This window comes from Achroia grisella, unplaced genomic scaffold, assembly GCF_030625045.1.
Source record: "Achroia grisella isolate CSIRO2021 unplaced genomic scaffold, CSIRO_AGI_Agris_v1 utg918, whole genome shotgun sequence".
NCBI lineage: Eukaryota > Metazoa > Arthropoda > Insecta > Lepidoptera > Pyralidae > Achroia > Achroia grisella.
The window spans coordinates 1,113,029-1,139,922 of NW_026713067.1; the positions used below are offsets into that span (position 1 = coordinate 1,113,029).

General features: G+C 30.3%; 2 protein-coding genes across 3 annotated transcripts in view; both read right to left on the reverse strand.

Annotated features, from left to right (window-relative positions):
- Window positions 1-1,167: 1,167 nt before the first annotated feature.
- On the reverse strand, window positions 1,168-2,789 carry LOC131853925 (alpha-(1,3)-fucosyltransferase C-like). Its single transcript, XM_059205015.1, has 2 exons — window positions 1,810-2,789; window positions 1,168-1,462 (listed from the first exon to the last, which is right to left on the reverse strand). The coding sequence occupies exons 1-2, from the start codon at window positions 2,787-2,789 to the stop codon at window positions 1,168-1,170; spliced, it is 1,275 nt and encodes a 424-aa protein (XP_059060998.1).
- Window positions 2,790-13,109: 10,320 nt separating this feature from the next.
- The window catches only part of LOC131853974 (carbonic anhydrase-related protein 10), a 61,566-nt gene continuing 47,781 nt past the window's right edge, over window positions 13,110-26,894 (reverse strand). The window contains exons 5-11 of one of the 2 annotated variants that reach the window (XM_059205078.1): window positions 25,009-25,200; window positions 21,085-21,180; window positions 20,668-20,734; window positions 20,128-20,282; window positions 19,428-19,565; window positions 16,523-16,568; window positions 13,110-13,955 (exon numbers count right to left, since the gene is read on the reverse strand). In XM_059205078.1, coding sequence (XP_059061061.1) covers window positions 13,882-13,955; window positions 16,523-16,568; window positions 19,428-19,565; window positions 20,128-20,282; window positions 20,668-20,734; window positions 21,085-21,180; window positions 25,009-25,200 — 768 coding nt within the window. In that variant the 3' untranslated portion in view covers window positions 13,110-13,881. Of the gene's footprint in view, window positions 13,956-14,273; window positions 15,242-16,522; window positions 16,569-19,427; window positions 19,566-20,127; window positions 20,283-20,667; window positions 20,735-21,084; window positions 21,181-25,008; window positions 25,201-26,894 lie in introns of those variants that run through there. The other variant, XM_059205077.1, reaches the window with a different exon arrangement.

A 26,894-nucleotide genomic window follows, 5' to 3' on the forward strand; every position in this document is an offset into this window, starting at 1 on the left:
TTATAACAAATATTAGCTGCATTTTTTTGTAATTGTTTTTCTATATTATTGAAATGATGAATTTGCTCTGTATATAAATTGTGTCTCAAAATATATAAAATATTTAAATATTTTGAATACAAGTTATAACATATTTTTAGTAGGGCCTCTTGGCCTGTTTTTTTCCAGACTTGGATCACAAAGGTTGTTAGGTTAAATCTGAATCAAAATATGTACTATACGTATCAATTTCTAACTAATTGTCCAGAGCTATACATAAATGTAACAAAAATAATCTTAGAGGTTGTGGTAGGTTCGTGCACTGAAAAAAAAGGTTCGTTGTTTTGGCCACGTTGGATTTAAATATACCTAGCGAAATGTTAGCATTTCAAGTGTTGCGTTCACCTAATCTCAATGTTAGACAACCTCTCAGACTACTCCATTTGGGATAATAGTAGTGAAGATATATTATTATTATTAAAATTATTTTGTGCATTATTACATTTCTATTTATTATCATTTACCTATGTCTATGGCTATTGAGAATAATGGATTGCTTATTAAATATTGAAATAAATTCAATAACGTTAAAAAAGCACAATAAAATCAATAAGCGATAGAAGAAATAAATCACGCTCAAATTGAAATAAGATATCTCAAAAAAACAACATAGAAACTCGGCAAGATGGATGGAGTTCGTCGCATTGTCAGAGAATGGAGTGGGAGGGGATAAAAAAGTATTCAATAATAAATCGGCAAGGGACGTCGATCACAGATGCGCCCCGGGGGAGTGATACCGGGATCCCTTTTAATGCAAACCTGAGGATGTATGCTTATAAGATTCACAGGTATAAATTAAAGTAAGTATATTTTAAGCAGCGTTTTTTCTACGTTGGAATTGCAAATAAGCTGACAGCTCGCCTCATGGTAAGCAGTAACAATTACCTATGATTCATGAACAGCACTACGGATCTGTGATACTATGTGCTGCTCATGTATGGTGTATAAGCCACAGTAAATACTTACCATCAGGTGGATCGTTACTTTATTTGCAATTGTAGTTGAAATATATAAAAGCTTAAGACTTTTTTAGATTTAGTAATAAAATACTACGAATAAATATCCTAAGTTTTTATCCTAATAATAACTTTTATACAAACTATAAAAATGAATAATTTATTTATTTCCTTATTGTGTGTTGAATATACTTTGCAACTGCATTCTGCGACATGTGTCTTTAAAATCAGGATTCCACCACTTTCTAAAGTTTTTATATCTTCTCACAACGATACTGTTGTTCAGATTAAGTTTAGTACACAAATCACAGACTTGAAATGTAGGTCTGGCTGAATAGAAATAATGGTTCTTCCAATCGAAGAAATACTCGTACATTTGTGGGTTTTTTATAAGATAATCAATGAGAGCTCCCAGTTTTTTTAAACCAAATTTTTGGACGTTAATATAAGACCCTGGTGGTAGAAATCTGAAATGAACGGAAACTACTCTGATTATTCAGGTTTTGTCAAAGAAATAAGTACATACTATAAGTTTATCTAAATTCTATAGTGCCAAAAGAACATACCTATAGAATAATGTTATACCTAAGATATAGGTACATATTTTAAGTAATAATACGATGTATTTTGTGTGTGTAATATTCAAGACTAAGGTTATAAAATGTTTACTTTAGATTAAATTGTTCAATTCTATTTTAATATTTTGATATTTATTATACATATCATTTATTGACATATGTATTTATTATTATTAATATTATTGATTGTAATACTAAATAAATATATATTCTAATACAAAATAATAACGACTTACCTTGTGTAATCTGCCCCACCCAAAACAATCGGTATTGTAAAATGCATCAAGGATTTTACAATTTTTTCAGTTACATAATCTTCCGCGAAGGAATTTTCTAGAATCAATTGGAAGAAATAATGTTTCTCTATTAATTTGTGGCATGTGTGAATTTTACCATCCGGACATTTATTTTCAGTGCAAGGACCAAAAGTGTCTATAGTATGATTATACCCTTCAAGTTCACTTCTAAATTCTCTCACAAAATCTTGATGCTTACTCTTGGAATTGCATTTAGTAACAATCCAAGATACAGCTTTATTTTTGTTTGTAATTTTATTTTTAAATTTATCCGTGTGATTCATTTTTGTAATCCAATGAATATTTTTTTTCGGTCCTATTAACTTGTTGGACGCGTCGTAAATGTTAATAAAGGGTTGCGGTATATCAGAATTTAATTTGTATGTCCATGTTAAATTGAAAAAGTTGTCGTACATGGAATTGCATACAGGATAATTCTCCGACGACTCTTGGGATCTAAAAATGTATTTCTGGTGAGGAGATCTAGCAACGGTTAAGTCCTCGATCCTTATTTTGCTAAGATCCTTTACATTGAATACGACAGCGTCAAAATTATTCAGATCTGTCAAAAAACTTCTATTATATGTAACATAGCAGTTGATAAAAGGACATTTTTGTTGGATGAACGAACTTTGTCCTGAATTAAATTCTGTTCCCTCCTTTAAGAAGTACATTCTTTTTTTATCTTTAGGTGGACTCCAGAATAATATATATTTGATGTCTGTTGGATATCGTACGGATCTTTCTAGTTGTTGGTGATTTATATTTACAATTGCAGGAATAAGAGATATTATAATAGCAACGAGAAAAACGCTTGCACAGAAGATAATTCTTATCAGCGTCATCCGACATGTAGCCACAAATATCATGTCTTTTATATAATATGTATACATTATTCTTTTATGTCTTAGATATTTCATTTGTATAACTGATAACCGTTTACATTGCTCAGTTGCACTGCACTCAATGCAGACTTCATTGTGTACATTTATTTGCTTGTTTGCGTCCTGTTTATAACTTCTGTTACGATTGGCGATATTTGTATTAAAGTTGTAGAACCAAACTACATTAGTTTACAGTTATGATCACCGAAACCAAGATGGATTATTTTTAGTATAAAAAGTACGATTTTATTCTTTGAATAAAATTAACTCTTAATTTCGCCGTTTTTAATAAATATTTATTTTTTAAATAATTAAATAAGAAACAATTGCAACAGTTTCAGATTATAAAATGAAGATCCTTAGCTCCACATTACAAGAATTTCCAAGAAAATTATCAAGTAAGAAGTGTCGACGTACCAAACAGCATCCCAAATCGGAGTAAAAGCCGCACCATTTTTCGATACACTATTACCTATTTTACAATCAAATCTTTTACTGTATATTTATTTCTTTAGATATTTTGTAATTTTTAAAGATGAAATTTTCAATTCGACTCTCTTTTTAAGTGTGGTTATTTATGCTATGTCGTTGTAAATTTTGCACCAACATATAAAACATGTTTCGCAACTGATTAGGTTTCCTCCCGAAGTGATTGAAGTTTTTTTTTTCAAGAAATAACATATTATTATTTCACTAGTAATAAACATAATTACATAAACATTTTGTTTACATATGACTTTATAGAAGGAGTGGGAAAAGTTTTTGGGGGAGTGTAACGCTCTGTTGTAATTTATGCGTTTAATTTCGCAATATAAAGTAGCGAGTTTAACCGACTGCCGTATGAAAAACTCGTTTTCCTATCCTACACTTAATTTATGAGTAAAAAATATTTCTCCCAAACGCGTAATATTGTAAGCATGTGTCGCTGTTCATACTCGTATATTGAATATTTGCGGGAATGCCCGGAAGGTTTTCAAGTGATTTGTGGCCATTCGCTTTAAGAACGACTGTGAAATAATTTTTATGCATGAATCATATAAATGATGATATATGAAAATGCTACAAACAATCATAATAATATGTTGTGTTATCTAAGCCATATCTCTTTTTTTCTAACAGGAACGTAACTTACAAAGCAAACTACTGATAGCTGAACCAGGTCTTTGAAGTTAGTCAAGTATAGTCTGCCTTATAATAAAGTGTATAATATAATTACTACAAATTTCAAAACAGTTCCAGACCAAGCGTTTCGTGTTGCTGAAGGGAAATGGAGAAGCATCTTAGTTTACCGAGAAGCGGTACTGCTTAATAATGTTTAGTAATGTACAGTTATAAAAATAAAACTCAATCAACAGTCTGATTATAATATAACTAAACTATCTAGACATTGCATTAATTAGTCATGCATTAAAAAAATATTTCTTGTAACTTTTAGAGGAACACTAAAATGTACTGTCTTATTTTATATAGATTTGAGGATTCACAACCTTTCAGAGAATATAAGCCAATAAATCATTGATTAAATAAATCGAAAGAACAAACATGATTAAACTTAACATACAAAACGATTTTCTAAAGTTTGGAAACGTTAATTAAACATCCTAAATTCGGTTTATTTCATTGTCAAATCCAGACCTTAACTTTCCTTAATAACCCAAAATATGACGCCATTAAACCTCTGGCCTACAAATAAGGAAGAATCGTAAACAAAACCGTTGTAAAACGGGTTCATTACAGTGAGTCGAGTGTATTTATACTCTGGATTAAGAGCGCCATAGGGCGGTTAAGTCTTGCTTATTTTCTGTTGTTGCGCCTCAAATTGTCGACACTCGAGTACAGATTAGCTTCGTTACCCGCGGCGGAACGCGTACCTGCTCTGGTGTTGCACCGTTATAGTTATCGATATTATTTTATTGTGTATTTATTTTTATTTTTACGTTAAAAGTACATTAACTTCAAATAACTCAATGCATTCGGCAATATTTTACTATCTTAATTATTTTCCCCCATTAAATTTACCTCTATTAGTATTCATAAGTACCTATTGTTCGGGAGAATGGGATTGTTAGTAATGTTGTGTTAGTAGAATAGTAGTCGTGTTATCACGATGGTTCCCCTTGGAAACCATCGTGATAAGTTCCTTGTAATTTGTCACGATGAGCTAATTGTCCTGACTTCATGCTCAGCTTAACATCCACCACTGGTGTCCCGCCAGTGCAAACCGTTAGCGTAGGCATATGCACCAATTCATTATCACCCATAAGAAAAAATGGTTATCGATATTTACGCGACTCCTCCCGTGCTTACATTTCCAAGTGGTCGCGCGAGGAAGCACGCGGAATAATGATTTCTTTGAATCCCTCACTGTTTGAAGTGCTCACCATTACTGGCTCTCAGATACGTTTGTGCCCTGCACTTAATAGCGAACTCAATGCCATATCTAATTGTTTTCCTTGCCTTTGAGTTGCCAGTCATGTTTATCATTTATTTTTAAAGATCAAACGAGTTATTTAAAATTCGAATGCTATTTTCAGCTATATGAAATAGTGATGTGCTTATTTGTTTATGATTTAAAAACTACTAATACAGATTAAGCAAAAGTCAGTCAAAAACAATTAGTCAATAATCAAATTACTTTATATTTTAATATATGGTGTCGTGTATTATTTATTAAATAAACAATAATGCAATTTATATTATTTTATTAAGAATATTAGAATATATTCATATTACTAAGATGACTAAGGTAGGTACGAGTAGAAAAATAATTCTCTTATGAAAAAAATCTTAACATTTAACCAAATACTAATTAGTTATTTTTTCTAAAATAACAATAAAAATATAGCAATAATATATTCACAAAATGTTGTATGTATAGTAATAAAATTACATATAGTTATAAGGTATTGCTTCAAAATAGTTCGTAAACATATTAAAACAGATCCATATTAAACTAAATAGGAATCTACACTAATCAAGATAAAGGTGATTTTGTTATGAGTAAAGTAAACTCCGGAGGCACTGTACCGATTTAATGGGCTAGATGTAGTCTATATAAATATATTTCATAAATATATACAAGACTAATAGAGTTATATATATCTGGGCGAAATCGGGACAAGTCATTGCTAACTACATAATAATGGCTATTAAGGGTTAACAATACCAATATTAAATAGGAATTTATTAATTTAGTTCAAGTAAGATGATATGAAACTATCTTTGTTATTAAGTAGATATTCATAGTTGGATTATACTTGACGCTGCGTACTAACAGCAACTATCGGAACAATTTAATCAGAACAAGTTAACTGTACGTTAAGCTTCTTTCGAAATTTCTAAGGGGATGTTCGACCAAAGTTCGTGGAACGAGTGAGTTTAGTCGCTCTCTCCGTGACTTTATTTCTACAAATATATAAGATAAGAAAACATTTTTTCCTAGTATAAAAATTACTACTAATTACAATTGTGAAATAATACATGTAATACACAGAGGTTTCGCTGGCGAATACTTTGTTTCGCGTTCCTGTTGAAATTTCTAGTGAAATGCCTACGTCATAAAAATAATCTATATTAAAACTGACTGTTGCTGGAAGCTTCATTCGCATAGGAATCTCTAATTTCTACCTCTTAGTTATCTCTACTATTCTATTGAATTAAACTTGGGAAATTATGCATTATCATATAATCAAATTTTACCATCTATTTTACTAGTTTTCTGTTTAATTTCTGTTCGTGTTATGATTGTCTATGTTATATTAATAAACCCATACTAGTCGTAAAAATATAAGAAATAAACGGACAGATATATAGACATTGGATATTGGATGAGCCAAATATGAACATGCAAGAGTTGCATTAATCAAGTTGCAACTGTCAATTTGGTAAACGAACTCTTGCCATATTCATTATTATAAAGGTATATTTCATTCAAATATGGCAAAGAGAATCATTATAGCAACAGTGCAAAATGTTTGTAAACGGCACAAAAGACAGAACGCCTATACAGATATTGGTTGACGATCCTTTGATGCATTGAATCCACCGTCAGATGTACAAAGTGAGTTGGACTCAATCAATTGAAGTGGTGTAAAGAAAAAAGTGCAGAATGCAAACTGAATTGTCACAGTTTCAATTCCATTTAGGTTGGCGGCGGCCGCGGAGCTGGGAGGACCGTATTACTAAAGGTGCGGGGTAATTGCATAAGCGAAGCGGAAATGTCAATACTGTTGAACTTTTGTATATAGAACTATTTTATAGAATATATCACTTTTGTATCTCAGTATTTTTTTTGGTGTGAATGTAGAAACCATTACCCTTTTAAAATATATTATCTGTTGTATATATTTTCTATTTTTAAAAAAGAAACAATATTATTAGGTGTTTTTTTAATTTATTGTAATTGTTATTAACTACATAATTCATATTATGATATAATAATGTAATTGACGGAGTACAAATTTTGACAAAATGACTGAAAAGTTACATAAAAAGGAAATGCCACATATAATTGTTAGTTATTTAAAAAATAAATATTTAATATTAATTTGTTTCCTCGCTTTATTACAATACCTCAGAAAATCGAATTTTGAAATATACTACATCATTTGATAGTTGGTATTATAATAAAATATCTTATTATTACATGGTACGACTCGTACCATATATATTGTAGTAAAGTATAGTACCAGTGGATATTTATTAATTCGTCACATGATACGTAAATATTCACTACAATTTATATGCGTATAGTACAGATTTTAATTACTAATACTTAGATACTGACCTCATAATTGACTTATACATTTTATGAGAAAGTAGCGATTCCATCTAATAGTATTTTTTAGAATCCATAGATTCCATATAATAAGCTCTCACCTTTACAAAACGTTACACTACATACTAGTGTAAATCACAGTAAACACTGAATCCCATAGCTCCCACGTCGAGATTTAGTCGTTTTCAGTGATTTAACACCTAATTAGTGGACGTCGGTACCGTAGGGTTCAGCTAGTTAGCGGTCCAAGGTTCAAACAGACACCTTACTTACATGTATTTGACAAACAAACAGATATAAATGTTAAACAATTTATGAGTAAACATCTGAATCCATTCATCTTTTATATATAGTATACAAATAAGTAAAATTGAAATGTCTGTTTGTAATTTCAAATCAACATTAATTCGAAGGACGAAAAAAAATCAGTATAAAAATAAATAAAAATAGAGATTGGACAGTATTTTTAAAAAGAAAATAATGAATGGAAATGGAAGGTGAAATATGATTCGCCAGGAAGAACGTCTTCTATACTCCGAACACCCCAAAGTAAGCAAAGTAACACCAAACAAACTCACCTTTGCTCAGGAACGTCCCGATGTTTAGTACAGTTTAGTGGTCACGCATGCTAGAGTATATATTTTATTAAAAACAATAATTTTAAATCAAATAATTCAATAATTTTCTTGTTATAAAATAGTTAAAAACACGAAGCATCCTTTTTACTTCCAGTTCTTATTTCAATTGATTTTTTCTTCTAAATTCGAAATTTAAGTAGCCACATGTTTTTATTGGTGGCCAGTATTATGAAGCGTCCTTTGCTCCGGTAAGCAAGCCGGTGATACAACCTGCTTAGACTAAGGAAGTTCAGTATACGGAACAAAGTTTTTTCTAAATACATATTAGTATTAGTTAATTATAATTGATTACACCAAAAATTTTATTTAAAATTTTTTTTCTACTTTTATTTTAAATATTTTATTTCTCTTAACAGAAAAATAACCTTTATAAACCAGCCGAGAAACAGCCATTTTCAATATAGCCTTGTGATTTACAATAAATGCATTTAAATTTTGCTTTGTTGATTGGCATTTAAAAAAAAACTTCATAAGCGTTAATTATACATTTATATGTACAATATTTATTATTACATATAAAAAGGATGCTAAAACTTCTTAAATCCCATATTCAACACAACAATAGCTACAGTATGTAAGAGAATATTTACCACTTATGTATTAATACATTTTTGTTCGACGGAATCCATAGTGCAAACTTACAACAAATATTTACTTTAACTTAGATCCGCCTCTGTTTACATTTATAGTCAAGTTCAGTAACATATTAACGATCATGCCTGTGTTTACAAGAGTCGCCGGATGCAAAACTTGTGGCACATCCGCTGGACACTTTGTACAACATTACTACAAGTCGTTAAATGTTGTTTCATCTTCATAGGGTGAACATCTGCTTCATATTTTCAAGTATAGTGAATATCATAGTACTTAAAAATTTTAAGCATCTTTTGGATGTAATCAACTTTGTTAACTTCTATTGTAAATGATTGAATTAATAGAATTTTCACTTTTTAGTGTAACTAAGTACTGTCATTTTATGTAGAGACTACTCTACAGACCAATTTAATATTTTTTTAGAAATTCTCTTGTATTCCTTATGAAGCCATAAGTTTCTTGGTTTTATTTTTTTAGTAGGCAGATCGATTTGATTACATTAACTTTGAGTGTTACTAAACATTTTAAACTAGAATATTTTTGGTTTTGAGTAAGACTAATTTGTTTACCTACCTCGCTCGAAGCAAAAACATTAACAACAAGAGTTTGTAATTTATATGGCAGTAAAATCTATTGATCGTAAAATAATATTGAAATAATGACATCAGGAAACATATACGAATAATAAAAATGTAACCAATCACTGTCTGCACATAAAAGGTATTTGAGATAAACTATTATTAGGGGACTGTAGCAACCAAATAGGACCCAAAATAATAATGTTCAAAGTATTTGTTTGTGTCTGTCTGTTATCTATTTCATGTGTGTTTATGGGTGCTAATCTCAGAAACGGCTTAACCGATTTGAATGCGATATTCACCATTCATGTATTGTGGTAAACTTCACTAAAAATGATAAAATTATTATTTATAAACAAAAGAGTTATACTGGTACGAAATTGCGGGTTTCACTAGTTTTCAAATATAGTCGAGTTGAATCGAGAACATTTTCCTTAACAGAATCTTTTAACAATCGATCAAGAAAAACTATTTAATACAAGAGTGTTGTGTATCGGTGCTACGTCGTAGCCTCTACAACGGCTACAGCGTAGCACTCGTAGTTCCGCAGGAAACGGGGGTTGCAGACAACATGGCCGCCCGGACGCATCCGGCGCGACATACGGCGCTGCATCGGAACTTCCTTTTGCCATGTTTTATTGCTAATCTAGACAGTTGTAGTAATTTACATTAAATAGTTTTATGTGTGTACTAGAGCAGATTGTTGTATGATAACTAACATAGAGGTACATATGACCAAGGAGAAGGGATTTTTAGTAATAGCAATCGCTAGCAATCTCCCATGTCAGGTCTATTTGGCGGTTCCCCTGGATACAATACGTGTTAAATATTGTTTCCTGCTCATTCTATCATCCTTCATTTTTATTATAACATTATTTGAGAGCTATTAACCATATTTATATAAATGATGAGTTAAACGCTCTAAATTGACATAGACGTGGTATATCTCCACCATTATATTATTAACGATAAAAAAGTATATATTATTTTATTCGACGATTTTCACGTGAGTTCCTATTTTACAGGCATGAAAATAAAATTACAGGGTTTAAAGGTATGATAGCTTCGTCCTTCTGAATTACAATGCATGAAGGCATTATGTCGTGGTATTGTTCCATGTTACCATCATACGTGCTGCTGGTCTGGTTTGTCCTTCTAGTTACATAAAAAATAAAGCATCCTATACAATATTTGGTGTTTTTTTTTATGTTTACGTATGACATGAAACTCCAAGCTGGTATTATGCTATGGGACATTGTTGCATATAAATAAATAAAACATTGTGATAAATAGTTTTATTCAACATAATATAAATACAGGCGGCTAAACTACAACACGAAATTCCGTAGGTACATTACAGTTACATTATAAACAACTTTTCATAAATAAATACTCCTTTTAGTATTATAAATTATATTCCGTCCTTTAATTACAAGTATCTTTTTTTAATGTTCCGAATGATTGCGCGGAATAGAATTTAAATGATGAAAATTCTGTCTGTAGGACTAGAATAGGTCAGGTAGGTTATAAATATGTATACATATATTGATTTATATAAAACAACAAGGATATTACTAGTATTTTATATACAGATTACAATAATTTGCATTTTCTCATGTTGCTCCTCTATTCTAGTATAACATATTATATCCAATACATTTAAATATTCAAAGTTCCATTGATAGCTAAATATTATTTATTTAAAATTGACATTTTGTTAGCAACAACTATTCCACATGCATACAACAATGGAATGTTGCCTAAATAAAAGCAATTTGTAATTGAAACTTCTTGTAATTTCTAATAATAGTTTTATTACATATACTAGTCATAAGCTTTCATTGTGTATTTTAAACTACGTAATTAACGGAATCATTATGAATAGACATGTCATTTTAAAGCCTTTTAACAATTTACATCTATACTAATAAATTAACAAAATTGCTACTGAAGAAAATGAAGCGTCAATATTGTATTGCTATATGATGTTCAATTTATCTTCAAATAACTAAATGTTGTAAATTGGGTCCGGATATTAAGAGTAATAATAGTTCAGTAATTTGTAGATAGGTCTCTCAAAATAGTATTTGTTTTCTATTCTAGAGAAAAGTTTTGTGACTTGACACTTATTAAAAATAAAAGTTAATTAATTTTGATGCATTAATAGCATACATTGTAAAGGATAAACTATAGCTTAATAAATATATTTTCATATACACTCACACGACAATTTATTTCATCGCGTCTGCTATCATACAAATTATACATAATTTCCAAATAAAAGCTTTATAACAATTTGCAGTAGATACACTTTACAGTGTGGACGAATTACGATACTTCTTTATAATATAAAGTGAAATTATATACATTGTTATTATAAGTATATACATTTAAAAATACGATTTGTAAGCCTAAATATCATATATGAAGGTTATATAATAACAGCATCATTAGTAATGATTAAAGTTAGTTATCAAGAAGGAATATTGTCTACACAATTGACAATTTATAATTTCTAATTATACATTCTATTTGAAAGCTGTGTTACCTAACTGTATGTCTACAGTATATATTTAAATTTACTCGATTATGGTACAGTGTATGTTAAATTAATTGTTGAGATATATTTTCGAAAAACACTTTTTTATATTTTACATGTAAAACAATAATATGATTATTTATAATTACGAAATGGTATGAAAATACAAAAAACTTGATGTAAACCAAAAATGTCGAAAACATATTTTCCTTGCAATATTCACAATATGTTTTCGACATTTTTATTTTGTTCATTTGGGCGGCAACGGGAAGAATAATAACATTGTCTTAATTCTATAAATATTTTGTACTGGTACAAGTTTTGTGGTTAGAGTAATGGAATACTATATGCCGACTAGTATATATCAGAGTGGCTTGTTTACGAGACTAGATTTAAATTTGATGTTTCAGAGAAATTAGATTCGCCATGATAATTAAATAAATTATTTATGATTGCAGATTGAATTTCTTAAATGATATTTATTGTATACCATAAATAAAGTAAATAAATAGGTATTAGAATACATTTAATTTCACAAGAATATGTATTAATTAGATGATGTACATTGTTAATTAAAATATACATGTAAATAAATCAGAGTATGTATAATTAATTGAAAATTGCTCGGAAAGTTAATATTACAATCTATGAATCTAATTATATATTACACTCTAGATACAAATCATTTACAAAGAGTAATTTCTAATGGTTATTGGTTATCTTTACTTATAATATTTATAATTCTACTGGGTTATATATAATTAGGTCATGGTAAGTACTGTTCTTCTCTTTTATCTGTCTATATCCAGTTTTCACAAGTATTTATGTACGTAAAAATATTTTTTTAAGCAAATTTATTTTACTTTTTCATAAGTATTTTTTTCTGTGGCAAATTAATCTGTCCACATTATTACATTATTACATTTTATTTCGAAAATATTTCGAATCAGTCATTAGTATATAGTGTATACAAAGACGTACTTGACCAGTATGTTAGGTTGCAAACAAATAAAAACAATTTTGTTGCAATTTCAAATCACAGTTGCAGTTGGCTCTCAGACGATGCTAGTGAATATCAACTAGGTACTTTACTGATGGTTATTATTACCGACTTACTGCGTGATATCGTAAAACTTTGGAAACTACATACATATTATCATATATCATACAATCTATCCAAGCAAACCTATAAAAACAAATATTTAATATTTCGTAAGTGCGTCGTAGTATTATAATTTTTATTGAAAAAAATAGAGTTTATTTCCATGACTTATAGATTTCAAAAGTCACAAGTTTTCTATCTGGCAGATACATAAAAATATTATTGCGCAAATTTGACTGACTCTCGAGTGATGGTAAACACCATTAACAAATTAAGTCGAAAAACAACTTCGTGTTCTTCCCCTATCACTATGGAATCAAATACGACTATACACAGTTAAATGTGGGTATGTTAAATATTATGTGCACCAAATTAATGTCGATGACTACCTCATTTTGGATAACAGTCGTGAAGGTTAGTATATTAATATTTTTACAATTATTTTTAACGCCGTGATAGCCTTTTATCTCCTATTATCAAGTTTCCATTAAGTAGAGATATTTATTATACACTTACACACTTTACAGGTAACAATTTCTATGTCATTTTTTAGTTTATTTACTTAGGGTAACATTAATCATTTATGATGTATACTGCTTAGATAATACATTAAGCTTGTTAGACCATGTATCCAGAGTCGGTAAATAAAATAAAATGTCTTCGTCCTGTCACCAATTTGGCAAGAAATTTGTCTCCTACGTAAAAATATAGTTAATAAGATGAATCAATCATGATGCTTAATCTCTTCCGTGTTTTCCATTATTACAATAAAGCTCACTATTTATATATTTACTATAATTTATTCCTATAACATTACTAAGATTATGGTCATTATGAATTTATATTTTCGGAGTATTAAAACCCATTTGACGTAGTGTTTGTACATTTTTTTTATTACATTCAATTTGGTGATAACATTGCTAGATCTTCGGCGCTACGATATCTCACACTGTGATCCCTTGGCCATTGCGTAGCTGGAATTAAGAAAAAATATATAAAAAAAACGCTTACATGTACTTTTATAATCTTATTTTATTTATAATAAAATTATGAATTGTATTATAGAGACCGTCTTGGTCTAGTAGTTTACTACCCTGAATTATAATGCGAAGGTCATCGGTTTAAATTTCGATGACACTAAAATGTGTGTCGATACCATTCAGCCTAAGGTTCTACTGATGAAAATACAGATAATAAAAATTAATCTGAGATAAGACGGTAAGTTGAGTTCATTACTTTTTTTATGTTGTATTCAAAAGTTACTCGCCGAAATGGGTACTTGCCTAGTCAAGTGCCATGTTCACCTCGATATTGACACTTGACAATGCCTCCATTTGAGAATAGAGTTGTAAAGGTACAAATTATATTTGAAATTTAAAAAATCCAGTAAATTGCTATAAGTGGGATTGTCAGACTCAGTGATGCAACTAACTCGCGTTCGATACTGCAGTAGAGTTGATTTGGTCACCTGTATTTGTTTGTATATTGTAATAGAAGAAAATATTTATAACATGAAGTGAAACATCTTTACTGTTACTCTCACAAAAATGTTATAACATAAAAATGTATAAATGCATATCTACTTGTTTAAATTACGGATTTAAAGCTGTGCTGTAATTGAAAAGCGATACACATAACATTAAATTTAGGAGTTACATAAGGGCTGATATCTACTTGGAATATAATATTTTTTATATTAAACAGCGTTAGAAAACTAAATAAAGATTTATAATTAAGTCTCAAACTGAAACTTTTAAGTATAAATGAGGTTGAAATTTGACTCGTTTCAACAAAAATTTGGCCGAGAAGAAAGCCTTAGGTCTGCTGTCTGTCTACTTTGTTTAAAATATTATCTAGGTAGCAGCCCTATATAATTATAATCGTAAACCAAGCACAAACATTATAATACAGAAATCTTTCTTTTTTAAATAAAGCAAAAATTCAACCATCTGTATTGTTTAAAATATTATCTACATAGCAGCTCTATACAATTACAGATCATAAACCAAGCTCAAACAATACAATATACATTTTTAAAATAAATTAATAAAGTACGCTACTCTCTGCATTCTTTAAAATATTATCCTGTAGGTAACAGTTGTATATAACTACGGTACAAAGACTAAGCTCAAACACTACAACACTAAGCTCGCTGAAGTGAGGAACGTGCTGTGTTGTACCTATTTCTTGTGGCATTTCTGTGGAGTCTTTCGTTTGCATGCAATACTTTTTTTCGTGCGTGCTTTTCGAGAATAACGTGCTGAAATAAACCAGTAATTTAATAAAATTATCTTCATCGGATTTGCACGGATATTATTGTAGAGTTTTTCTTTGTTTTCAATTGAAACAAAGAATATATAAAATTAGTCACGGTAGTTTTTATACCTCATAATTTAATGATTTATTAATAATTAAAATATAAATTTGAGTATATCAAAATTGTTTTAGGTAGCTGATATGGCTAACAAATCATACGATTACCACTTGATGGTAAGTGGTAACCGTATGGTTTGTTAGCCATATCATAGGTAGACTTTCGCATACCTGATACTAAGTGACACCATAATATCATCACTAACATCACGTAATCATGTGACGTCTGTGATACCACTCATGGACTAAGAGGTCATGCATTCCTTGCCTATATTTTATGCATATACCACATATATTATGTATATTTAAAACAAAAAATCTAATCTTTCCCCATTTATTACTTATAATATGAATACTTTTTATAGATTTTAACGATATTTTTCTTATAGATAACATAGAAACAACAAAGATTTTAGACAGGTGCATATTGTTATTTAAATGAAAATAACTAATAATTAACATTAATTAATATAAGTATAAAACATTGAAATATACATTCCCATTTATTTAGTTGCAATATGAGACAACTAATAATATCTATCATTCCGCTAAAGTGCATATAAGAAGACTTCATGCAATAAATTTAGTATGTAGTATAATAAACATGATAAGGTGATAAGTGCTATTTCTAGTCCAAATAGAAATCTTTCTTGAAAGAAATCTAGATAGCGAGAAGGCCCTAAAGAGATATAGCACATGCCAAATAGAGTCACAATGCAAAAAACAAAGTTAGTGAGATACATTTTAAAATTCTAATTTCATTTCCCTCATTAACGGCCTTCATGGTCTCTCGATTCGAGAAACGGTATTGTCTGATGGTCGCTTCTTCGATTCTCGCACGATACAAACATTTTGCGTATTATAGTTTGTATTAATATATATGTATACAATGAAAAGTTACAAACCAAAATATCACCATATCTTTCAGTATTTTTAACAATTATTCAGTGCACATAATATAGGCTATGCTTAGTTTTGCTTCAGATGGAGCTGTTTGAATTGATGTTATGATGATGCTACTGTATTGACACTGATGATAAACTACAATTATAGTAAATTCCGAAAAACTAGTAATAATAATTATAATATTTTTGTCTTGTGGCTCTAGTTGAAGAGGTGCGAATTTGTTAAGAAACTTGTTATCATGTTGATTATTAAATAAAAATACCTGTATAATGCATGTTCCGATACATATCAGGACAATTGCTGGAAACCTGAAACAAAGAAACATTATTAGAGAACATAATTTTGGTATATCCGCTATACTTTAAAACAATGTTTGAATGTAGATTATTGTAGATGTAGCGCTTCAGTTGATTTGGTTGCTCGCGAGTGTGTGTCCAATTCTTTAATATTCATGAGTATGATTATTTGCATCGGTCTGTGTGTTTTCCATGTATATTGTATATGTATTTATATCAGTTGTCTAGTAATCATAATATAAGCTCTATTTAACTTGGAACTAGATGGCGTTGTGTGAATTGTCCGGGGTTATTATTTATATAGTAATCTATATAAATATTATAAACATGAAAGTAAGTTTTTTCTCTGTTTGTTGCTGTATTGCGGCTAAACAGCTGAACGGATTTTCAGTCTGTCCTAAATCTTTCAGAAAAAAGACTTTACATTTATTTTAAAAAGCAACTTTATAATAATTGTAAAATATTTTTTATATATATGTATGTACATACAGTACATACATACGTACGTACAGTGTATCGTACATGTACGTGCTAATCTCAGAAATAGCTTAACTGATTTTGGTACCTTTATGTGTTATAATATACGTATTCCAAATAAAAAAAGTTAAATGGGTACAAAGTTGCGGTTTATGCTGGTTAGAAAAATATGTTTTCATAATTCATCAACTGGTAATCGAAAACAGAACCTCGCTTACGGGAGCAATGTAATCACCACTGTACAGTAGAGTTGATGTAAATTATGATTGACATTGTAATCAATATTTCACGCTAACATTAGTGTAGTAAATCATTGGCTACAATAATAGTCCAACAAACAACTAACAACCAAACACAAGACTAGGGTTGTCAACTTTGGATGATATTAAATTAAATTTTAATTGAATTTGGGTTTCACAAACTTCAAATTTACATAATTCCATTTATGAAAGACGAGTTTTAAAAATGGAATTACACCACCAGCCACTGTCCTAAATAGTGTTTCATACATTTTTTAAACTGACAAATATCGGCTAATTTAGTAAACTACCTGTTTAGTAGACTTTGTAAAAAGATTTCTGCTTATCGACTTCAGCCGCCACGTTGCTTGTTTTGTAAGTTGTGTTTCGGTTGCAGGCATATCACTATAGTATCACAGGGTCACATGATAACGTGACGTCTGTAGTACAAGTACAAGTTATCACTAATCATCAAGTGGGCCGTCCAATTATATTTAAAAAATTGTAGGCAATTCAATTAACAAAGAGGTATATGAAATTGTAATTAGTTTTATCGATTCTGAAAAAATGTAAATGTTTTTGAAATTGATCTAATACTGCTCAATTATAGAATTTCGTTTAATTACATATTGAGTATATTTTAATGACATAACACACAGATAGAGTAACATTGACAGTAAAAATGAAAGATATTTACTTACTAGTATTATCAAACATGATTTTTTTAAATATATAAGAATTTAATTTTAATTATTTCTTAAAGATATATGTTTTGTGACAACCCTACAGAGCCGTTTTCTCAGAGATCGCACCCTAAACCACAGTGCACCCGTATCAAATTAATTAACGCAGACGACAGCAGACGTAAATTATATTTTACGCCACGACTCGAACAAGCCTCGTCTTAAGGCGGATTTGTTGACAATTTATCGTCTACAGTCTGATGCACTTATATTGTTAGGTTCGGTAATAATGTTATCTGCAACGTATAAACTATTAGAGAAATAAGCTATTGTTTTTATCAGTATTTCAGCACTGAGTATCTCATCGAGTAATTTCATCCGTTTCAAGTATATCCGTATTTCATTATAATTTGTGATATCTCACAAGATATAGTAGTGAAATTACAGGTTATGGAGGTATTGCATTAGTCGTTGCCAATGGCAACTCATTAGTGGTACAAGGATCATATCACATATCACTTCATACCATTCATATATATACCCGGCGGTTGCTTATCATCGAGTTAATTTTCAGTTTGTTAATTACTTAATTTATACACTTAATTAATTAATTTATAATTTAAGAGCAACGCTCTTGTCGGCGGAGCTTTTGCTACTTTCCGCGATCTTCCATCATACTCTTTAAACGTTGATACGTCACGACTACATACAATACAAAGTTTGCACTACTAAAGAAAAAACTATATTTTTAGCAGCTATTATTTTAGGAGTTATACGCTGTGGCTATATATTAACATATAGAAAAATTATTTAATGTTTTTTTAAAAAGGTTATAATAATTTATGATTTGATGACATGTTTAATTTGTAGCTTATTTTCAAGGGAATTGTTCAACTACACGCATTAAATTAAAACAAAAGCCGACATGTCTGAACTTTGTTTACTACTTACTCGTTTATTACAGCATTTAACTTGCACTTGCTTTTGATAACAGTCATATAGTTTTTATTGTGTTTCGGTCCGCTGTATGCCAAGTTTGGTCATTACATTGTTATCATCTCTTGTTTATGAAGGACTGTTAGAATTATTGTGATATTTTTGTCAACCATCTCCATTTATTCGTTAATTTTACTTATTTTTCATTTTATTTATTAAAAAAGATTTAGCTTTATTATAATTTTTTATCTAGTAGCTGTTGTTTTCCGTATTCGTATAACTACTTCGAGTATTATAATAAATTTAATTATGCATGTATGTATGTTTTCATATGATTATTTAGAACTAGTCGTTTCTCGTGATGTCGTCTGTATGGCACGTACATTGTAGATTAGCTATTTATTATTATTAATATAAATCTCCATTTATACGGTTAAAAATCACGACGATGTGTGTTTGTTGATTACAATTTTCCATAAGATAAGACCATCAGCTTGTTTCCTATTACGATACACATGTAAAAAAATGTTTCCAACCTGAATTCCTTGCTTGTTGAAGTTGATGTTCGTTCTTACAGTGCGATGGTGCAGTGGCTGAACTGGCCTCGCGTTATTCCCCAGAGGCGCTTTTGGGGTTAACTGAGATCCCTGCATGGTTCTTCGTAATTGGTACATCTGAGACAGTATTTATAATCTCATTATATTTCCTTAAAACTTAACATAAACACATTATTCTAAAATAAATAAATCATTATATTTTTTAATAAAAATTATTCGAGTAATAATATTTTTTAATAAAAAATAGGTAATAATATTAATTTCCATGGCTCATAGTGATACAACACTATTTAGGAATCGCAAAAAGGTGGCATTGTAAAGTCAGAGTAAAAAAACAGACTATAATTTTTTCAGTGCCTACGAAATATGGAATATAATAATAGTTAGTGTATAATAAAAGTGAAAAAAAAAAAATGCAAATCAGTAATCCAAAATCAGTGGAGCGGAAATAGAGTCTACAGTAGACCTGTAGTTCATAACTATTTTAAAAAATACTAAAAATGAAGGATATTTTAAATTAATTAGAGTATTTAGACAATTTTGTTTTTATGGTACATTTATATTATTATTATTAATATAGTCGCAATTCTGAACCGGTTCAGATTGTATTTATATTTTAATTAATTATTTATGTTTATACACATAAATAATTAATTAAAATATAAAGTTTCGTAAATACCTCTTGCTTAGAAATATAAATAGGCTTGTTGAAGATGATCCAGACGGCCGTCTCCCAACAGCCAGGGTGTGTGGTGGACCCTTCATATGTGAGGTACTGCTGGGTGTTTGGTAGGAGCGAGCTCAGCGGTAAATGCTTGATTGGGTACGAATTGCCTGATAAATAAAAATACCGGTATTAAACGTTACATCTACAATAAACTAGCATATCCTATACATGTACGTTAACTAATATTAATATATATAATAAAAGAGAGAAAGCGGATTGTATTATGCGGATAGTAAATTCCGTAACCATTGTATTGATTAGGGGAATTTTTTCGCTGTTTGATAGGTATACTGTTTCAGTATATATAGGTATATAAGAATACTCTATTATATGCTATACTATTTGGAGAATAGATATAAAAAATCAATCTATTGTTTAGGGGCTATGTGTGCTTGTTTAGTGATGGACATGGTTACTACATTCACCATAACTGAGCATATACATACATTCCATCTGACAATATAGTTAAAGGTAAAGAATTACACAGCTTACCTCTATAAGTAACCTTAGTGAATGCGTTAGTTAATATTCTTAACTCTTTATTTGTTGGTTCACCAATCTAAAAACAATATTCAGCGTTAATGATTACATTATAAAAAGGCTATAGTTTATTTTAAAGATGCATTAAAGAAACATTTCCGAGTTTCTGTATTGTTGTATAACACAATACCAACAACATAAAAACCAGATTCATCAGTGTAGTAAAATGAATCATGTTACAGTTTCATGGAGGGGTCATTGTAAGAACCACTTAAAATATAAACTCTTAAGTATTTTACGTATCGTAATATTAACATTTAAATTCTATCTGTATTTATTCATAAAATCTATTAAGTAGATTTAAAATTAATTAAAATATCTATTTATTAGTAATTTTAAAATACGTTATAATTATTACACTAAACTTACTTGGATCATGAGTGAAATGCCAACAACACCTTGTGATTTGTGTTGTGCCTCAGACATATTATGGTACAGTTCCTTATTGAATCCATACAATTGGACCTGTAAACAAGGGTACATCTGTACATATTATAAAATAAAAACCTCGCCGTGTCTGTCTGTATGTTGGTAATTGGGTATTATTAAAACCTATTGAACAATTTTACAAATTTTGGAGCTATATTGTTTCCTAAAATTTTTAGACTATATGTTTGCTTATATGAAAACAATATGTCCTGTGAAAAAAAATATTATTATTTCTTCACACGAAATTATATGTGTATATTTTATTTCTGAACTGATACGATAATTTAACCTTCAAGATAAGATCTTATTCCTAATTAAAAGGTCGACAACGCACTTGCAATTCCTCTGGTATAGCGGGTACTCATAGACGGCGTAATCACTTACCACCAGGTGAGTTCATTTATCACCTATGCTATAAAAAATACTATTGTTTCTCGATTTTTGTTTACTAATCAGCCCTAATTATCAAGTTTACTAACACAAAAAATACAACGACGAATTCAATTAAACAAAGCATTAACTCTATCATTTGACGAAGCATTAAATTTCGATAACCACTTTCTGTTGATCAATACACCTAACTGTTTGAACTAGTACGGAACCGCAACCGACCAATCAATTGATTATTATCGAACTTGAGGTATGATGGTTATCGACAAATACATACACAAAATCCTATTTTGTATTTCTTGTTTCTATGCTATTATTATCATTGTTCAATTTATGTTTAAGTATTGGAATGTCATTAACTAACCCATGCTGATAATAATAATAATGTAAAAGTGTCTGTCTGTTTAATACCTTTTTCGATCAAATAGTTGAATGGATTTTAACATAATATGGCATGAAGATAGATTATATAACGCGGACGAAAATAGGCTCTCTTATATTAAAAAAAGTATGTGTTAAAATATACACACACCGTTATGGACGGCTACCTGTTTATTAGACATAGTGTTTGTGTTTCGTATCTACACGATATAGAATTTAAAGTCAGTCAATAAATTAATAAAAGATTTATTTATTAACTGACTTTAAAAATAAATATATTATATTTAGCTACGTTCGAATAAAATATACTTAAATATGGGCGTTTATAAACGTAGCGACTATGATGTCGACAGTAGCCAATGCCTCTAACTATCCCATCTGTGATAATAGTCGTAAAGATTTGATATATATATATATAAGAACATAAAAGAGAAAGTCAAGCATGTACACAGACAAATCAAATAACTAATTACCCAAATTGCTTTATTTAATTAAAAGACATCGTCTCCGTGCAAATATTTGCGGCGGTTGCTTTCAAAAACGTTTGTTTTGGAACAAACTTGAGACGGGGTTGAAAAGTTTCGCCGCAGGGATCTTCGGTAATGATATCAAGTTTTAGGTGTTAATTTGTAATGAAGTTTTCATTGTGATCGTTTGAAAAGTTGCATTGATTTTATCGCAATCTCGTATTGTAAAAAGTAGGGCGTTCTTTTTATTTAAATTTATTTTAATCTTAATATGTATCTTAATGTATATCTAATTATTCTAAATGTGTGTTTGCTACTTAATTTCTTCTAAACGGTTGGATCGACAAGGATTTGGATGAAATTTGACGTATATATTTTAATGGGTTTCTGGATAGTTAGAAAATACAATTTGACCCTGTAGGTAGGCTTTCCCAAACAGGACGACGTTTCGACGACTATCGGGTCTACTAGTAGGTAATAATTATTTCCATATCGGATACTATTTATTTTAAGGCTGTTTTTATACAAGTTAAAGTCGCTTTATAACCAAGCTGCAACAATTCAAAATATATTTTTACTAGTTGTTTAGTACCCATAACTAAGCTAAGCAGAGCTTGCTGTTAGCTTGAGATTAGACGGCTCTTTGTGGATTATCCAGGGTAATTATTATAAATTGAAGTTACTAACAACGTAATAATTTTACTGCTAAATGACGTAGTAAATTTTAGTATTAGCTACGAAAACGTACAATATTTTCTTTTACAATAAATTTCATCTTCCGCCTACTAACTTATCAGGAGATTGTATCAATTAATCTTACCTAATTTTCAAATAGTAGTTTACTTCGACGACAATATATAAAGAAAGATGGTAGATATAATAATTTAAATTAATTAAATCACAGTGGAGTATTGGAATTTATCAGTAAATCGTAGACGGCAGCGGCGGTGAGTGGTCAGGAATGTTTGGTCATAGTTGACGGTAGATGGTCAAGAACGCATAGTTTGCATTGCTTTGAAGACTATCGCCCAATTTATGTTGAACTGATATATTGAATTACTTATTATGTGTGAGAGGTCAGGCTTTCTAAGTTGCTACAGCAGTTTGATAATATTATTAAAAATCAGAATGTTCTTGATTTACCTTTACTACAAAAGAGAATATGCAAGTTAATGATTACTAATGATGGTTAATAGAATATGTAAGTAAAAATCAATGTTCATTTCAAATAATGGAACTATAGAAGACACGGCAATTATAGCTCTATAAGAATTCATTGTTATCTCTTTTAATAAATTGATTGAGGATGCAATGAATTGAGTTAATATATAATAATAAGAATCCAGAAAAATTAACAAAGCGCCGTCTATTTCCAAGCTAAGCAGAGCTTTTGTTATGGGTATTAGACTACTGAGAAAAATATATCATCGAACCTACGACGATCGAAAAAAAGCACACCGCTTTACTTTAAAACCTAAAAAAGTTTACTTTAAAAGCTAAACCGCTAAACCACCAACACCATCAAAAGAAACGAAATGACTAATATGCTAACGGAAAGCAGTAGCCGACGTGTATAGATAGGAACAACATTTCGGCAGCGAAAATTACAATCTACCCACTGTGACCCTCATGGTGGCCGCAAGCGTTGTCATTTCCAAAGTTGTTACATCTGTATTCCCAGTAATGTCAGTGTCATATGCTTGCAAAGTGCGTTAGTTGTCAGCAGAAATAATTGAAATAGACAAACAGATTTTCATACAGAAGATTCAACAAAGCATAGTTCTGATGATGTTATTGAAATTGAGTAATTTATAATGATGAACCAAGGCGAGTGTATTTCTGAAAGTGATTCAAAAATACATATGACAATATTAGTCCAATATTCTGTAATAACTCCATCATCTAACACTGGTAATTATGTAATAGACTATAATAATTATCTAGCCCTCAAATTATAATAAAGAAAGCTAAAATACTTCATAAACTCATCTTCTTAAAACTCCTGAAAGAATTAAGAACTCTCTAATTCTTAACCTAGTTCAATGAGATCTTTTGTTAATCAACGAGATAGTGAACTAAGGTCATGGCGACTTAACACATTAATAAGTTCCGATAGTCGCTAGTTCGATTCCTGGATAATAATAATCAAAATTACTCTGGACAATCCACACAGCGCCATCTAGTCCTAAGCTAAGCAGAGCTCGTGTTACGAGTACTAGACAACTGACATAAATACCTAGAATAAATTTTATTTGTGAATATATACGAAATACACATAGAAAACACCTAGACCTATATATACATACAAACAATAATACTCATGAATACAAATTAATGAATCGAATCCCCGACTATTGGAAGTAAGGTGGTGTGCTAAACCGCTAGATCACCAAGGCCGTCAACCAACATTTGTATTCATGAGCATATTATGTAATAACTATAAATATATGTATAGCAGTTAGTTAGTAATAGTAGTAGCTAAACGTAGATTGATGACCAGATAACGTAGTGTGAAATGTCAAGGTTGACTTGTCTACTTACCGATAAACTTAGATTAACTTTCTATCTTTTTTACGTGAAAAAAAAATGCATAGCAGAAAGTTACCATTAAAAAAAAGGAACGTACCTCGCCAGGAAACGTGTGGTGGTCTATCTGATGCTCTGAACCTCTGTTGTCTTCCATTCCATAATGGAAGTATATTTCTTCAAATTGGTACCTGTAGGAGAGTGGTCCTCCACTTATATTTACTTGATGTTTCGAATCTTTCTCCACTCTGAATACCAGGGATTGTCCAGTATTTTGAAGCACCCCGCTGACCTTAAACAATATTTTCATTCGTTTAATTATTATGAGATTGTTTAACAGTGTATTGATTCAGCCGAAAGAAATAAGGTACTATATTTTTTTGTATATTTCATTTTTGAAGCCCATCGTTTCATGGTTACCGTAGTCTATGGACGCTTGAGACACCAGCGGCGACACGTGCTCTTTGCCGACCTTTAAGAAATCTTGATGTGCCCTTTTTGAATAATCCAATGCTGAAGCCTCGCGAGAAAAGGCAGGTAGTTCATTTCACAATCTAAGTGTACTTTGTAATTATTACATAAGTAGATTTTATAAAGTGTCCTCTGTGTGCTTATTTTAGCCGCAAATCAATCTTGCTTTGTAAGTTGCTTTTGGGTTAAAGGAAGATACGGCAGTGCAGTTACTGGATAAGAGGCATATCATCATCTTTGTCCTACGGTATCAACGCCTCAGTATCACAGGAATCACATGATAACTTGATTTCGTAGTACTATTCATGTATATAGGGGACACTTACCATCAGGTGGCTTGCCATTGTAATTGTATATTGAAAACTGTCTACAAACAAATGGTATATAACATTAAGGCCGTGTGTGAATAGACACTCTTACGTCTTGTGTACTAAAAAGTGTTGTGTTGACTCTACTCTCTATTATGGCTGTTAATATCAACTACAGAAGAAACCTTTTTTAAGAGTACCACAACGTAGTTTGCCAGAGAGTCACCATCATTTACGGTGGAAGCCATAACATGCATCTTCTAATAATTGTTATGGTAAATATCTACTGATTTTTTCCCGATGTGAAACATTTCATGTTAATCTTTACTAGTGCCTGCGTATACGTTTATATATACATTAAGGTACCAAAAAGTACAGTGTGTTCTTAGATTTTGACATTATACTTATTGCTTCCATTAAATAGTACCCACTCCATATTAGCAATGTTATTGTCTGTGGTTGACTAACTGAGATCTCTTTAAAGAATATGTCCTCACACTGCCTCTATATTATTTTATTACCCAATTTTCTAAGTGCAATAAAGAATATATGTACTACGAGTGTATTCACCAATTTAAGCCCACTTTATATAAGTATAAACGATCAAATTGATTATGGAACGAAATGGTTTTCTATCATCAAACTTGGTGTATTGTTTTGCATCATTATTACCGGTGAATCACCACGTAACGAGTGGTTTGGTGGTGGGGGCGATCCTATCAATCAATGGGTCGCACCTTGATTAAAGCCTGGAAAGTTAGTACGCTTTGAACAGATATGACATATTGCCTGTTGACACGCGAAGTCAGGGCACCAAAGATGTTTAATCACTGGAAATGGACAAGAAAAATTGTAGGTAATAAATATTATTATTTTAATCGTGAAAAGAATATAATCAAGCATGGGCTTTTGTGAGTGAGACATAAGAGGAGGTACAGGCATTAATGAAGTATGTAACATGATGATAGACATGTAAAAATACAGTGTTGTAATATTTGTAACGCTTCATTATTTATATAAGAAATTATTTATTGAGTAAAGAGAATACATGTTTTCTCCATAATTAGAATTAACAATATTATTTAACTAACTGACCTGTGCAATTTTCCCTGTTTCTACGACATTTTTATTTGGTGCTTCGCTTCTATTTGTCGTAGCCTGATGTTGTAACATAGGCTTTCTTGTAAATGAATTAAAATATTTTTTA